Source organism: Diceros bicornis, chromosome 24, assembly GCF_020826845.1.
Source record: "Diceros bicornis minor isolate mBicDic1 chromosome 24, mDicBic1.mat.cur, whole genome shotgun sequence".
Taxonomy (NCBI): Eukaryota; Metazoa; Chordata; class Mammalia; order Perissodactyla; family Rhinocerotidae; genus Diceros; species Diceros bicornis.
Window position 1 is genome coordinate 20,857,382 of NC_080763.1, and position 13,447 is coordinate 20,870,828.

Sequence of the window (13,447 nt, forward strand, 5' to 3'; positions counted from 1 at the left end):
ATCCTTACCTAGTTCCTGATCTTAGTAGAAATGCCTGTAGTGTTTTCCCATTGAATAAGATACTGGTTTTTGTTCTAAGGTATAAAACATTTATCATGTTAAGAAAGTATCCCACAATGCCTATTTTCTTGAGTGTTTTTATCCTGAATAGAAGTTGAAACCACCCTGTTATTTTGAAAACTGATAAAGAAGGGGTAAGAATAAAGCATTTATCCTGCCTTTCCTATATTATCTATATTTGAGGGTAACCAAATATGAGGTTGGAAAAGTCTCTTTTTGCAGAATTACTCCAGCTAATAAACAAAAAAGAAATTATTAAGAATATCACTATTTTGCATATACATGACAGAGACATATATATATATATATATATATATATATATATACACATATTTGGCAAGACCACTTCATAAATAGTGATGTGTACTTTCATCAGGAGGTATATAATGCCTAATGTCTCTCTTTTTGTGAAGGTGGCAGCTACTGATGATCTTCGACCAGAATGACTATTGCATTAGAGCTTGCAAAATAATGATATTTTTATTTTATAATTTCTTCTTCATTTATTAGCTGGAGTATTTATATATATTATAGATATAACATATATATATATAATATTGTATATTAGGGAGAGAGACAGAAAGAGAGAGCCTGAATCTGATCAAGGCTCTACCTCTAAGCACCAATGTATGAGAATACAAGAGACAGAGGAAAATGTCAACCAGCACCACAGGGATGTAGTCATTAAAAATACAGTCCTGGGAAACTCTGTTAAACAAATTAACTGATTTCTTCAACGAAATTCAAGGGAAAAAAGAGAGCAAAACGGAGGGAAAACTTATACATTAAAAGAAACATTAAAGATGTAACTAATTGCAATGTATGGGCCTTATTTGGATCCCAATTCAAACAAACAAGTTGTAATAAAAACATTTAAGACAATTAAGACAATATTTAAGACAATTGAGGCAATAGGCATGTTGACTGGATGTTTGTTTGATTATCTTAAGGAATTATTGATTTTTTTTTAGCTATGTTAATATTTTTATTAGTTTTGTTAAAAAGTAAGTCCTTACCTTTTTGAGAAACATATGAAATATTTACAAGTGAAATGATATTATGACTGGGATAATGTGGGAGGAGGTGGCAGTATTTATGAAATAAGATTGGACATGTATTGATTATAGCTGAAGCTGGTAATGGGCTCCATAAGTTTCACTACTTTCTCTACCCTTGTATGTATATGTTTAAAGTTATCTATAACAAAAAGTGCCAGCCCTGGTGGTCTAGTGGTTAAAAGTCTAGTGGTCTAGTGGCGCTCTCACCGCTGTGGCCCAGGTTCATTTCCTGGTCAGGGAACCATACCACCCGTGTGTCAGTTGCCATACTGTAACAGCTGTGTGTGGCTGTGATGCTGAAAGCTATGCCACAGAGTCATCTGTGGTGGACAGGTTTCAGTGGAGCTTCTAGACTAAGCGAGACTAGGAAGAAGGACCTGACCACCCACTTCCAAAAAAAACCCTGTGAATAGCAGCGGAGCACTGTCTGATACGGCGTAGAAGGTGAGAGGGTGGCGCAAAAAGACGGGGCAGGCTTCCGCTCTGCCGTACACAGGGTCGCTAGGAGTCAGAATTGACTCAACCACACTAACAACAAGAAGTGGGGTTTTTAAAATTCTGCCTTTATCACACTTAACATTTAGACCAAATGAGATCACGCACTTTGGAACATGGTGTAAACAAACAGTCGAGTACACCCCAACCACAAGCAGCGGGCACCATTGTCTATCACTGAATCTTCAAGGACAGATGGCCAGCAAGGCAGCCTCTGGCTGTCACCTCCTGCACCTCTCTCCACAGGCATAAAGAGCACCCAAGGTCCCTGTTGTGCAAGGGTCCTGAGGGTCCTAGGGGCAAAGGGTAAGGGGGAGGTCCTGACTGACGTTTTCCCCAGGAGCCCAGTGGCGAGAGTCGTGCCTTCCTATCTACCTCTCAAAGGATCCCCAGCTTCTTGGATTTCTCCCTCCTACGAGGCAAGCCCCAAACTCACGTCGTTCTCTGAGGTCCCACAGAGGATGCAGGATTTGCACTCTATGCACTGCCACTTGTAGGTCTTGACGGCCTCGGTCATGTTCAGGGTGAACTGCAGACAAGTTGGGTGACCTGGAAGAAGAAATGGCAGCATTACGGCCAGAGGGTCTGACTTATCACTCTTCAAAACCCTTCATTTTCAACCAAAAATACATTTATGCCCAACTTGGAGGGAGGGCAGGGGTAGCACCATTTGGGAAACAAACTGTGGCCTGAATGGGGCCCTACCCACACTGCTCACCACCACCCACAGTTACATCAGATGGAGACCCAAAGAGAGGAATGGGCATTAACCCTTTACCCAGGATAGATGCCATCCAAGTTCTCTTGCCCTAAGAGCCGTGTCCCCCAGAGGTGTAACCAGTTGATGAGGACAGAAAGGGTGATCAGAGAGGAAGAGAAGGAAATTACAGAGCACATAGCACAAGGCAGCACCGTGAGAGTGACCAGCATTATCTCCCCAGCCCCGGCATCAATTGTGGCAGGAGCAATACATAAGAGCTATTTGGAGCTGGGCCTTCTGACCTGCAAAGTTGTTCACACTGCCTCAGGGCACAGAGGAGGAGGTCAGAGGGAGCAGTGAGGTTTCTAGGGACAGATCTCAGGGGCATTGTGAGGCATTGCACTGTTATCCAAAGTATCATGCCCAGGAGATTAGCAGGAGGCCACACCCTGCACAGCAACAGGGACAAGAGGGGGAAATGGCCTGGCAGGGAGGGCAAAGAAGTGCAGTATCACAGCAAAGGGCACACAATGGCCAGGTCCATCCTGAAAGGACCAGTCACTGATCCTAACTCTTTTCTTGATCCTAAGCATCACGTTTTCCAAGTCAATAGCAAGATCAGGGAGAACATTAAGCTGTGACCTTAGAGCACACAGCCCCAGTGGACCAACACTGAGGCTTGGCCTGCAGAGCTGGACTCTGTTCTCAGCCATCGAGAGACAACAGCAGTGAGAGGACAGCTATGAGTCGTAGAATGTGAAGACCCTTGACCTTCTATTTGGCAGGGAAGGGAAACTTGGATGATGTCCCCAGGTTTCCCCGTGCCGTGAATCAGACAGGAATCTGCCCAGAGCATCCAGGGCAAAGCCCATTACTGACTCTGTCACAAAAGAATTGACAGCTTTGCCTACCGCTGGGGGTTCACCCTTCTCTAGAGCTCCCAACTCTGCCAAACCCACCATAGAGTGCCTTGTGTCGCCTCTTTCACATGAGGATTATGTGCTTCTAAAGAAGGATACTATTGATGGGGCACCAATTAGGGGTAGCTCCACCAACCTAGCATCCTCCACAGACAGTCAGGATCCCACATGGTACCACTACCCCTAGGCAAAGCCACATCCCAGCAGGAGGCCCCATTTCCTTCTTCCAAATCCTCAGAGAGCTGGTTACATCATGATGATTGTTTGGGGGAAGTACTGTCTATTCAGTCAACATAAGGACCCTTCAAATTTGCGGTTCCTCAAATGCAAACCACACTGAGTTATCTCTGAGAGAAGGAGAGTGGAGATGAAAGTGACTCATGGTGGAAGGAAAAGGGGACACTTAGCAAATAGCAGATGGAAGCATCGAAGAAAGGGCAGATCTAATAGCTTTTCAAGGACTTCTCAGGTACCATCCAACTTAGAGACTCCCACAGATCTGAACTAGGAACCGTCTCAAAGTGACACCATGACAGTGACCCCAAAGAGAAAGAAGCCTTACATTAAAAGCCTGGATGAGGGGCCGGCCCGGTGGCCTAGCACTTAAGTTTGCACGTTCCGCTTCAGCAGCCTGGGGTTTGCAGGTTCGGATCCCGGGCGCAGACCTACTCACTGCTCATCAAGCCATGCTGAGGCAGCATCCCACATAGAAGAACTAGAAGGACCTACAACTAGGATATACAACTATGTACTGGGGCTTTAGGGAGGGAAAAAAAAGAAAAAGAGGAAAATTGGCAACAGAAGTTAGCTCAGGGCCAATCTTCCTTAAAAAAAAAAGCCTGGATGAACATCCACCTGATACCCATGAAAGCATCTCAAAGATCTGTGTAAGAAGAACACTGGCCAGGGTTGTTCCCTATTCCAATCTCTCAGAGAGACTATTGGGATAAGAATAGGAGAGAAAATACCAGACTGAGATTCTGAGTGGTATGGGCCATAGAGACCCAGGTTCTCAGATAGGGCACACTTGGAAGGCTGAAGATGAGTTCATGGAGCAGATAGCCATGTAAGCAAGTTGACTTTGCCCAGTTCCATGGCCTCAGGCCACACCCCAGCCATAACCAGCCAGCTTACAGTAATTATTCATGAACATGTGCGTGAACGAGTATTTTTGAGCACCTGCTAGGCCAGCCATTGCATAAGACAGAAGAGATACAGTGGTGAGCAAGACACCCCAAACGCCTCTAGTCACAGAGAACTCAAATTGATGACTACACACATATCTACTTACAATTGTGTGATAGGTGCCATGAAGGAAAAGCATAACTGGCAATGAAAGCAAACCACAGGTGAACCTAACCTAGTCTGAGAAGTCAAGGAAAGCTTCTCTGAGAAAGATCTTTAAGCTGATACCTGGCAGATGAGAAGGAGCTGGCTGGGTGTGAGAGGGAGAAGATTCCAAGAGAGGAGGGTTTAGAGCTCAAAAGAGAAGCACAGACTAGACATATCAATTTAGGAGTTTTTGCTACATAGGTGGGCATTGAAACCACGAGAATTAATGAAATTATCTAGGAAAAAGAAGAGAAAGGAAGAGGAGAGGAGAGAGAAAAAGATCTAGGACTGAGGATGTTGAGGAACTCGACATTTAAAGATGAAAGAACTAAGAAAGGAAACTGAGAAGGATGGCCAGAGAGGTAAGATGCAAACCAGGCAAGTATGGGGTCACAGCAGCCAAAAGAGATTTCAAGAAGAAGAGAGTGGTCAGCTGTGTTGACTGCCACAGGTTCTTGAGTTTGTCGTGGCTCAATAAAGACCCTAAGTGAGGGAGTGTTGACAGATCAGAGCAAAAACTGCCCTACTAATAGTAACACTCTCCAGTAGTGTCGTCTTCCCAAGGAAGGAAGGCCAGCACATTCCAGAGCATCACATGGAACTCAGCAGCCAACTGCGCCTCTGGAGCTGCCTCCTTTGGTAGGGGTGGGAGTGGGGGTGGGAGTTGTGCTTCACACATCCAACAACATTCCATAATTATTTACTGAGAGCCAATTCTGTGTTCAAGATCTTTCAGACCACTGTGCTGAGCTCTGAAGACATTTTCTGGGAAGCTTTGGACCAATGAACAGTAGCAACTCCTGTTAGAAGTCTGAAAAAATCCCATGGGCTTTCTCTGTGTTCCTGTCTTGAGAAAGTCATCAGCCTCCTACAAAGACCTTCAAACCCAAAGGAAAAGAACGAAGCTCACACAGCTCCCCCACCCCCTCCCGGTAAAATGCAGGACTAAGAAGAGCCTGGGCTCTGACTGCAGAGCTCCTTCGGCTCAGAACTCAAGACATCACTTCAGTACAAGGAGAAAGTGGGGGATGCAACTTCTCAGCTGGGGAGAGTGAGGCACAACAAGTTAAGTCACCCAAGTGGCCACTAGCAGGTGCAAAAACTACACCCAGAACTGAATCCTGTCTGTGCCACCATAAAGGTTGGCTGGCTGTTTCCTGTCTCCAAAAACTGGAAAAGTCATTTTCCAGATAAAGCTGTAAGAATAAGGCTTCTTATCTGCCAGGGAAATGACTGAAACAATGCACACTGTTGGGCCAAAGGAAAAGTTTCTAAGAAAGGTGCTAAAAATCCATTTCTAAATTTTACTGCTATGACTGCTTATTTTTGCTCAGAACTAATTTCTAAAATCCTTGGAAGAGGATAACAGATACAGTCTTTCCAATTCAAGGGTGGTAGAAAAAAAGAGGCACATTGCTGTAAAGCAATTTAGTTTGGTCACGTGCTACTTAAAGATTCCTATCTTAATCTCTTTTGTAAAGTTGTTAACCCTCATTCTCTAATGCACTTGCTTGGAAATCTAGATTTTACTTATTTTCAGTTTTCTTAAAGCAAGGAATACCTCCATTGCTATTTAAATAGCCCAATGGAGTGAAGAGGAAGCAACTCTTCCCAGGTGCCCCTGGGTGAGATGATTCAACAGGACATTTATAAGATTCCAATTACCAAAATGAATTTAGAAAGTGGTACAATGTGCGTGATTCATCCCAGCCAGATCACTAAAAACCCAATTCCTTCCTGAGTGTTCCTCCAAATCTGTTCTATCAGGAGGGTTCAGTAAATCTTCTGCCCGCTTATTTAGTTGGTCCTGTAGTGACTTGGTGTGAAGAGGCATTCTTAACTCAGCCCTAACTCCTTCCAAAACTGACCTCAATCCTCCCTAAAAGCTGAAACAGGAGATGTAACCCATGGCCACCATGTGCAAGAGACCTAACTTCTGTACAGGGTTTTCAGACAAGAGGAATTTGGCTTCAGGGTGTTAATTCAGCAGATGGGAAGAAAAGGGAAACTGATGGGGTATGAGAGCTTCTTAAAAGGGAGAGGATTGTCCATGAGGCTGGTGTTATATGATTCCACAGTCTACTGAGCTCAGTGAAAAAGAGAAGGCAAGCATCTGAAAACAGTGACTGCTCCCTCGCCACTCGAAGGACACATCTCATGTCTTTACAGAACACGTGGGCGTAGATGCTGAGAATGTTCCAGGGACGGCAAATGGGATTTTGTGGTATTTGAGTGAGAAGGCACACAGATAAATATCCAGGCAAGACTGTGTTAGTTTCATATTCATAGCTGCCTACTTCCGCACATGATCCTACACAACTGCCCACACACATGGATATTTCCAACATTTTAGAGATGAAAATATCTAAATATGCCTTGTTGATTAAGTTCACATTACGATTGTGACTTAGAAGCCAACAGAAGTCATTACCCAGTCAATGTCACTTTATAGATATTCAGCACGGTGAGAGAAACACAGTTTATTTTCAACAAACCCTGAGCAAAAAGAACTTTACAGACTGCTATGACATGTGTCTCTTACATTATGATCCTTATTAAAAGAGTTTTTTATTTCATTATTGCCAATATTTAATTTGGACCAGGCTAAGCCACATCACTGATTAAATTAGAGCTCCAGGAAAAAACCACATCATCTTGGTAGGTATGTGCTGAAAACATAAATAAAACCAATCCAAATAACTGTGGAACTATCGTGGTCTATTATTTATTCATTGTGAGATTATAAACACCTAATTATATTTTATTACCTTATTTATCAATGTTGGTCTCTTAAAAGTTAATTTCTTAGGAAAGGAGAACCTAAATATCCATGGTTCTCAGGCAAGTATGTACAAAATTCAAATTGTGCTCCTCGGTCTGATGCCTGGTTTATAGAAATTATATTATATAAAATATGTAGGATTAATTCCAATCTGCAATAGCATCAAAAACAAGTCTCCATGGGCATTCGTTAGAAAGTAACTTGACTCAAATTTCTAACAGTTTTCTATATTCATACACACATAAAATTTCTAATATTTACATATTGCAAAAATATATAAGAAGCTTTAGCTAAAGAATTTATGAGAAGTGCAGTCAAATCTGAATCACCCATGCTAAAGAGTAATTTGAGGAGAAAAAATGTATTACTAGCTCACTTTGGGAAGTCATCTCATTCAATCAGATCCCTTCATCCTCACTTTTTCTCTCTCTCCCTCCCTCCCTTCTCCTCTCATTCTCTCTCCCTCTCCCTCTTTCCACCCCACTCCACTTCAAGACCCAGCTTGTCAGGTGGAGGGAATGAGGCTCTGAGCCATTATACTTAATCCGTAAAGGAGTGAATCAATTCTGAGCAATCAGGAATTCAACACCTGTACACGTATATTATGACAAGTATATTAACTAGCATTGCTTCTTCACATAGATTATTTCTCAAGCCCTGCTTTGTAAACCTTCTGCGATGGTCCACAGGCTCACCTCTCATCTGTCCCAGATGTTATTTCTAAAGCTAAGACATCTGCAAATCAATGACCACAATGGCATTCCAGAGGCACCTGTGTGGCTCCCTCTTTTTCTCATCATTTTTAATGTACTTCAAAGAGAACAAAGAAGAGAAAGAGCATGGAAAGGATAAAGACCAAACAAACAAAACCACATTAAAAATTAATGATGGTGTGAGCCATGGCTGCCTTTTGCTTGGGCAAAACACGTTACCGTGCAGCAAACTGAACTCGTCTTAGAGGTCTGCTTATCTTCCCTCAAAGCTGTCAAACTCGAGGACACCCAGCTACCATGCAGGAGGCAAGCTACACAGATTGTTGCACCGATCATTATTATCATTATTATCAATAACCATATAAACCCCATTCATGCAAGAGCATTAGGGGCACTTTTAATAAACAGCTAAGGACTCATGGCACCATTCTCAAATGGCCCTAGAAACTCCCCAAGTTTTCATGGCCAAGTATGGCCAAGATACAGTCTCATCTATAAACCTGAGGGTTCATTGTGGTTCATCCTCTTAAAGTGAAATAATGGGATGGGACAGCCTTGACCTGGATTTATGTAACTTACCCGAATGGCCCAGGTTGGGTTCAGGCACAGCAGTAGAAAGATGTCAAGAACCACAGTAAGGATCCCAGAGCCCCTAATTAGTCACCACAGCTGAGGACCAAGCATAATTTATTCCTTTACTCATTCCCTCAACAGTTTTGTTGAGTAAATAAATGCAGCAGGCCCTCTTCTCGGCACTGGGGATACAGCAGTGAGAAAAACCAAACCCTGCCCTCATGGAACAGGTACCACAATCTGAAATATATTGCAGCATCTGATTTCCTTGCATAAGTCACTTTGCCTCTCTGGGCATTAGTTTTCCAATATATTAAATGAAAGGATAGGAATCTGCTATCTGTGAAGCTGTGGTTCTGTCCATGCCACCCATAAACAGTATTTTTAGAGATACTATTAATCCCAAATTGCCCATTTGGTTGGTGGGATAAACAAGCCTTCTAAAGTTTGCCAGCTAAAACTCAAAGTGAAAAAAAACTAAGAAGGAAATTAAAATAAGCAGTTAGTACTGCTAGAATTCATGTCAACCTTTCCACTGGACTAGCCCAGTCCTAGTCCAATACCATGACAGAAAGCAAAAGAAATCTGGAAACCCAAAGCGCTTCTCATCAGCCACACCACCCATGCCCATGCAACCAGTTGGGCCTGCACCGATGAGTTGTCAATGAATCTGCAGGCAGACAGAGGCCTTGGGTAGGGTTTCATCCACCAGGAATATCAGATCTGGGTTCAGCTGGTCGTGTGACAGGGGGCAGATATTGCCAGGCAAGGAGTGGAAGAAGAGGGTCACCAACACGAGCAGCTCAGGTTGACTCTCCTTTTAAATCTTTAGCTGGAATTGTAGATTATAGGCAACCATCTGCCACAGTGATGCTTGTCCAACAGCAGTGTGTGGAGGCCAGACTGAATCATTGTCCAGAGCCCAACATCAACATCAGATGTAAATACCTGTCATCACCTGTGCATTTCAGGCCTCTCTGGACATCAGGAGCATCCAGCCATGGGCCCTGGCTAAAGGTTCTGGGTTTTCTTTAGAAAAGTGAGCCTGAAGAAGAAACTGTTGCTCAGATCGGAGACCCTGTAATCTCCGTGCTTCCTTCTGTCCTGGAAGGTTTTATGGAGTGATTGATGGATAGCTAATGGAAAAGAGTAGTGATTAGTCAACACCTGATTGCCTATGACTCTCCAACTGCTGATCTTCCATGAACTGGAAGATGGAGTCATGGGTGGTCTAAGTTCTTGAGTTGTCTGAGGACCTTTGAAATGGTATTCCCATTTTTTCTTTCAAAAATATTTCAGAGTTGTGCCAAGCCAAAAGAAAAAAAAAACTTTCTTGCTTTTCTATCTTTTTCTATGTGAGCCTGGGAAGCAATCATAGGAGTGCCAAGAAGTAAAGGACTGACTATACCCAGGACAATTAGACACTTTGTTTTACATTTTATTTTTTTAATAATTTTAATCTAATTTGGAGGGTTCTTCTGACTTTGTGATCTATTTAATTGTGATCAGGTTCTTACAGAAATATAATTCTATTTAATTTGACCAAACTCACTGAGCACCTACTAACTGCCAGGAACTGCACTAGGTGCTACAGTTTCAGAGATGAATGAAACATGGATCCTGCCCTGAGGAGCTCAAGTTTAGGAGGTATAATAGGTAGTCTCCAAGATGGCCACCAATGATCCCCCTCTCCTGGTATGCATATCCTTGTGTAATTCTCTCCCTTTGAGTGGAGGCTGGACTTACTGGCTCACCTCTAGCAAGTAGAATGTGGCAGAAGTGATGAGATGTCACTCCTCATATTGTTATAAAAAGACTATGGCTTCCCTCTTCGGCACTCTCTCTTACACTTTCTCGCTCACTTGCTCTAAGGGAAGCAAGATGCTGTATTGTGAGATGCCCTATGGAGAGGTCCATATGGCAACAAATGAAGGGAGGCCTTAGTCCGACTGCCAGAGAGGAACTGAATCCTGCCAAAACCTGTGTGAGTGCACCTGGAATTGGATCCTCTCCCAGTTGAGCCTTCAAATGAGACCACAACTCTAGATGACAACTTGACTGCAACCTTATGGGAGATCCTGAGCCAGAGTCACTCGGCTAAACCACACCTAGATTCCTGACCTACAGAAACTATGAGATAATAAATGTTTGTTGTTTTAAGCTATTAAGTTTTAGAGTAATTTGTTATGCAGCAATAGAATATTATAGGAAGAGAGAGACTTTTTTTTTAAATGACTATAATACAGTGGAATAAGTGCTATAATAGGGGAATGAATTAAGTGCTTACAGATGAAGAAACAATAAATAATGAGGAGCTTAGGGAAAGCCACTGAAAGGAGGTAGCATTTGAGCTGGGCCTTGAAGGATAAATAGGAGTTTTCTAAGTGAAAAAAAGAGAAAAGAGCATTATAGGGAGAGGAAACAGCAGGAAATTTAAGGTGCATGGTCCACTCAGACAAAGTAAAGTAGCTCAAGGAGAGCAGGGGAAAAGGAGAGTGGCAGAGGATGATGCTAGAAAGGTAAGGAGAAAGATTGTGAGGGGCATCCTACAGACATAAAGATCTGAATTTGACTCTGTAAACAGTGAAGAATCCTCGGAGTATTTTTAAGCAGAGATCTTATTTGCTTGTACTCATGCTTTAGAGAGATGGCACTGGTGGTAGGACAAAAGGTAGATGTAGTGGAGATGCCTGGGGCAGAGTCACAATATCCCTGATGGCTGACCAGTTACAATATCCATTTATTCAACAAATTTTTATTGAGCACTTATGATGTGCCAGGTACTGTGGCAGATACTAAGCAATGAATAACAGAGACAAAAGCTTCTTGTGGAGCTTATGTTCTAGCGGAGACACAGTCCAGGATCACCCTAGTAACAGTGGGGATAAATGTAGGAAATATTTGAGAGGTAGAATTGGTCAACAGGACGTGATGCCTGCCTGGACGTGGGTGTGAGCAAGAGGGAGGAGTGAAAAATGACACCAAGATTCCTGGTTAGGCCACAGAGTAGATGATAACACTGTTAGCCGAGATGGAAATGGTAGGCTTGCAGAGAGTAATAATAGATTCAATTTTGGCACATTGTATTTGTTGTGCAGATGAGACATTCATTGGAGATGTCCAGCAGTTAGTGAGAAAATATGGGTCTATATTCAGGAGAGAACCAGGCTGGAGATACAGCTTTAGAAATCATCAGGTTGGGTGGTAAATGAAGCCTTAGAACTTGGTGAGATACTTAAGGAGAGACCACAGAGTGAAAAATAAAAGGACCTCATTGAGGGTAGAGGGAAGTGTAACCATTGGAACTGAGGGCATTAAAGAGCATCTAGAAGAGAGGTCAGTGAGAAAAATACAATGCGGTCACAAGAGGAGACGGAGAACCTCAAGAGATCCCTTCATGGCATCCAAGGAAGACGAAGGGATGGCCACCACCATCAAGTGAGAAATGTAGTAAGATAAGAACTGAAGAGAACGTATTACCCTGAGCAAGCCGTTGGTGATTAGAACTGGATAAAGTGGTCTCCAGGAGTAGTGGACCCTCATGCCTCTCTGGATGACTGGGTGGTTTCAACGTTACAGAGGGAAGAATTCACGTATAGATCATCTCACAACATGCTTCTCCTTCCACAGGTTTTGCCCATCACGCTCAAGCTTGGAAGCGCCATATAAAATAGTCTTAGGAATATTGTCTTTATCTAATTCCATTCATTTGATAGCAGGGGTCATTTTTTGATGTAGGTTCCACGGCCAGAGCTAGCATAAGTTTCCGTCCTTCCTCAAAGAGATGCATCAAGCCTCTGGAAGCCATTTCTTTCCTTCTGACCTTGGATTGAAGCTCTTCAGTCTCAGGTTTTGGAGCCTTGCCTGCAAGGCTGGGGCAGGTCCTGGTGGAGGCTTTTCCCACAGCTCCAGAGTCTGGTCAAGTGGGCCTGCATATTCTCTAGAAATGCCCGGATCCAGGAGGGACGTCAGCACCAAAGACAGGAGAACAGCTTTGTGAATGACTGTGAATGAATGACCTCCCCGGTGAGGGGAGGATGGAAATGGTCTCCAGGCAGCCATGTTGGCGGCTGTGGTGCTTTTTAAAAATGCCCACAAATTCTCTGATTCTCCTCTTTTCAAGAGGTGGAGCTTATTCCCCAACCCTTGAACATGGGCTGGACTTAATGGCTTGCTTTTAACAAACATAGTAAAAAGGAAGTCATGATATACAGCTTTGGAGACTAAGTTATAAAAAGGCCCTCAGGTTTCCATTTTGGTTGCTCATTCTCTCACTCATCCTCTTTCTCTCACTCTCTCTCTCTCTCTCCACTCACTCTGGAGGGAGCCAGCTGCTGTGTTGTAACCTGCCCTATGGAAAGGCTCACATGGAAAGGAACTGAGAGTGGGCTCTGGCCAACAGACAGCAAAGAACTGAGGCCTTCAGTCCAACAGCCTGAGAGAAAGCGAGGCCTATCAACAACATGGGAGTGAACTTGGAAGTGACTCCTTGAGCCCCAGCGAGCCTTGAGATGACTGCAGCCCTGGCCAGTATCTTGACTACAACCTTATGAGAGAACACGGGCCAAAACCACCCGCTATGCCCTTCCCAGATTCCTGACCCTCAGAAAATATGAGATAATAAATGCTTATTGTTCTAAGTGGCTGAGTTTGGGGGTAATTTGATACACAGTGATAGATAACTAATACAGTGCCAAAGGGGAACAGTAGGGGATCTGGTGGGAAGGCTCTAGGAAAACCAGGCATTTGAGAGGAGTCCAGCTTAGGCAGAGTCCCCACCACAGTGAGGCCAGAGCTGGGCTGAACAATGAAGG

At 43.5% G+C, this 13,447-nt stretch overlaps 1 protein-coding gene across 1 annotated transcript in view; it reads right to left on the reverse strand.

Annotated features, from left to right (window-relative positions):
* DPF3 (double PHD fingers 3) overlaps window positions 1–13,447 on the reverse strand; it is a 159,683-nt gene that overhangs the window by 11,526 nt on the left and 134,710 nt on the right. Inside the window, exon 9 of the mRNA XM_058566873.1 lies at window positions 2,050–2,162. Within this exon, the coding sequence (XP_058422856.1) occupies window positions 2,050–2,162 (113 nt within the window). The remainder of the gene's footprint in view (window positions 1–2,049; window positions 2,163–13,447) is intronic.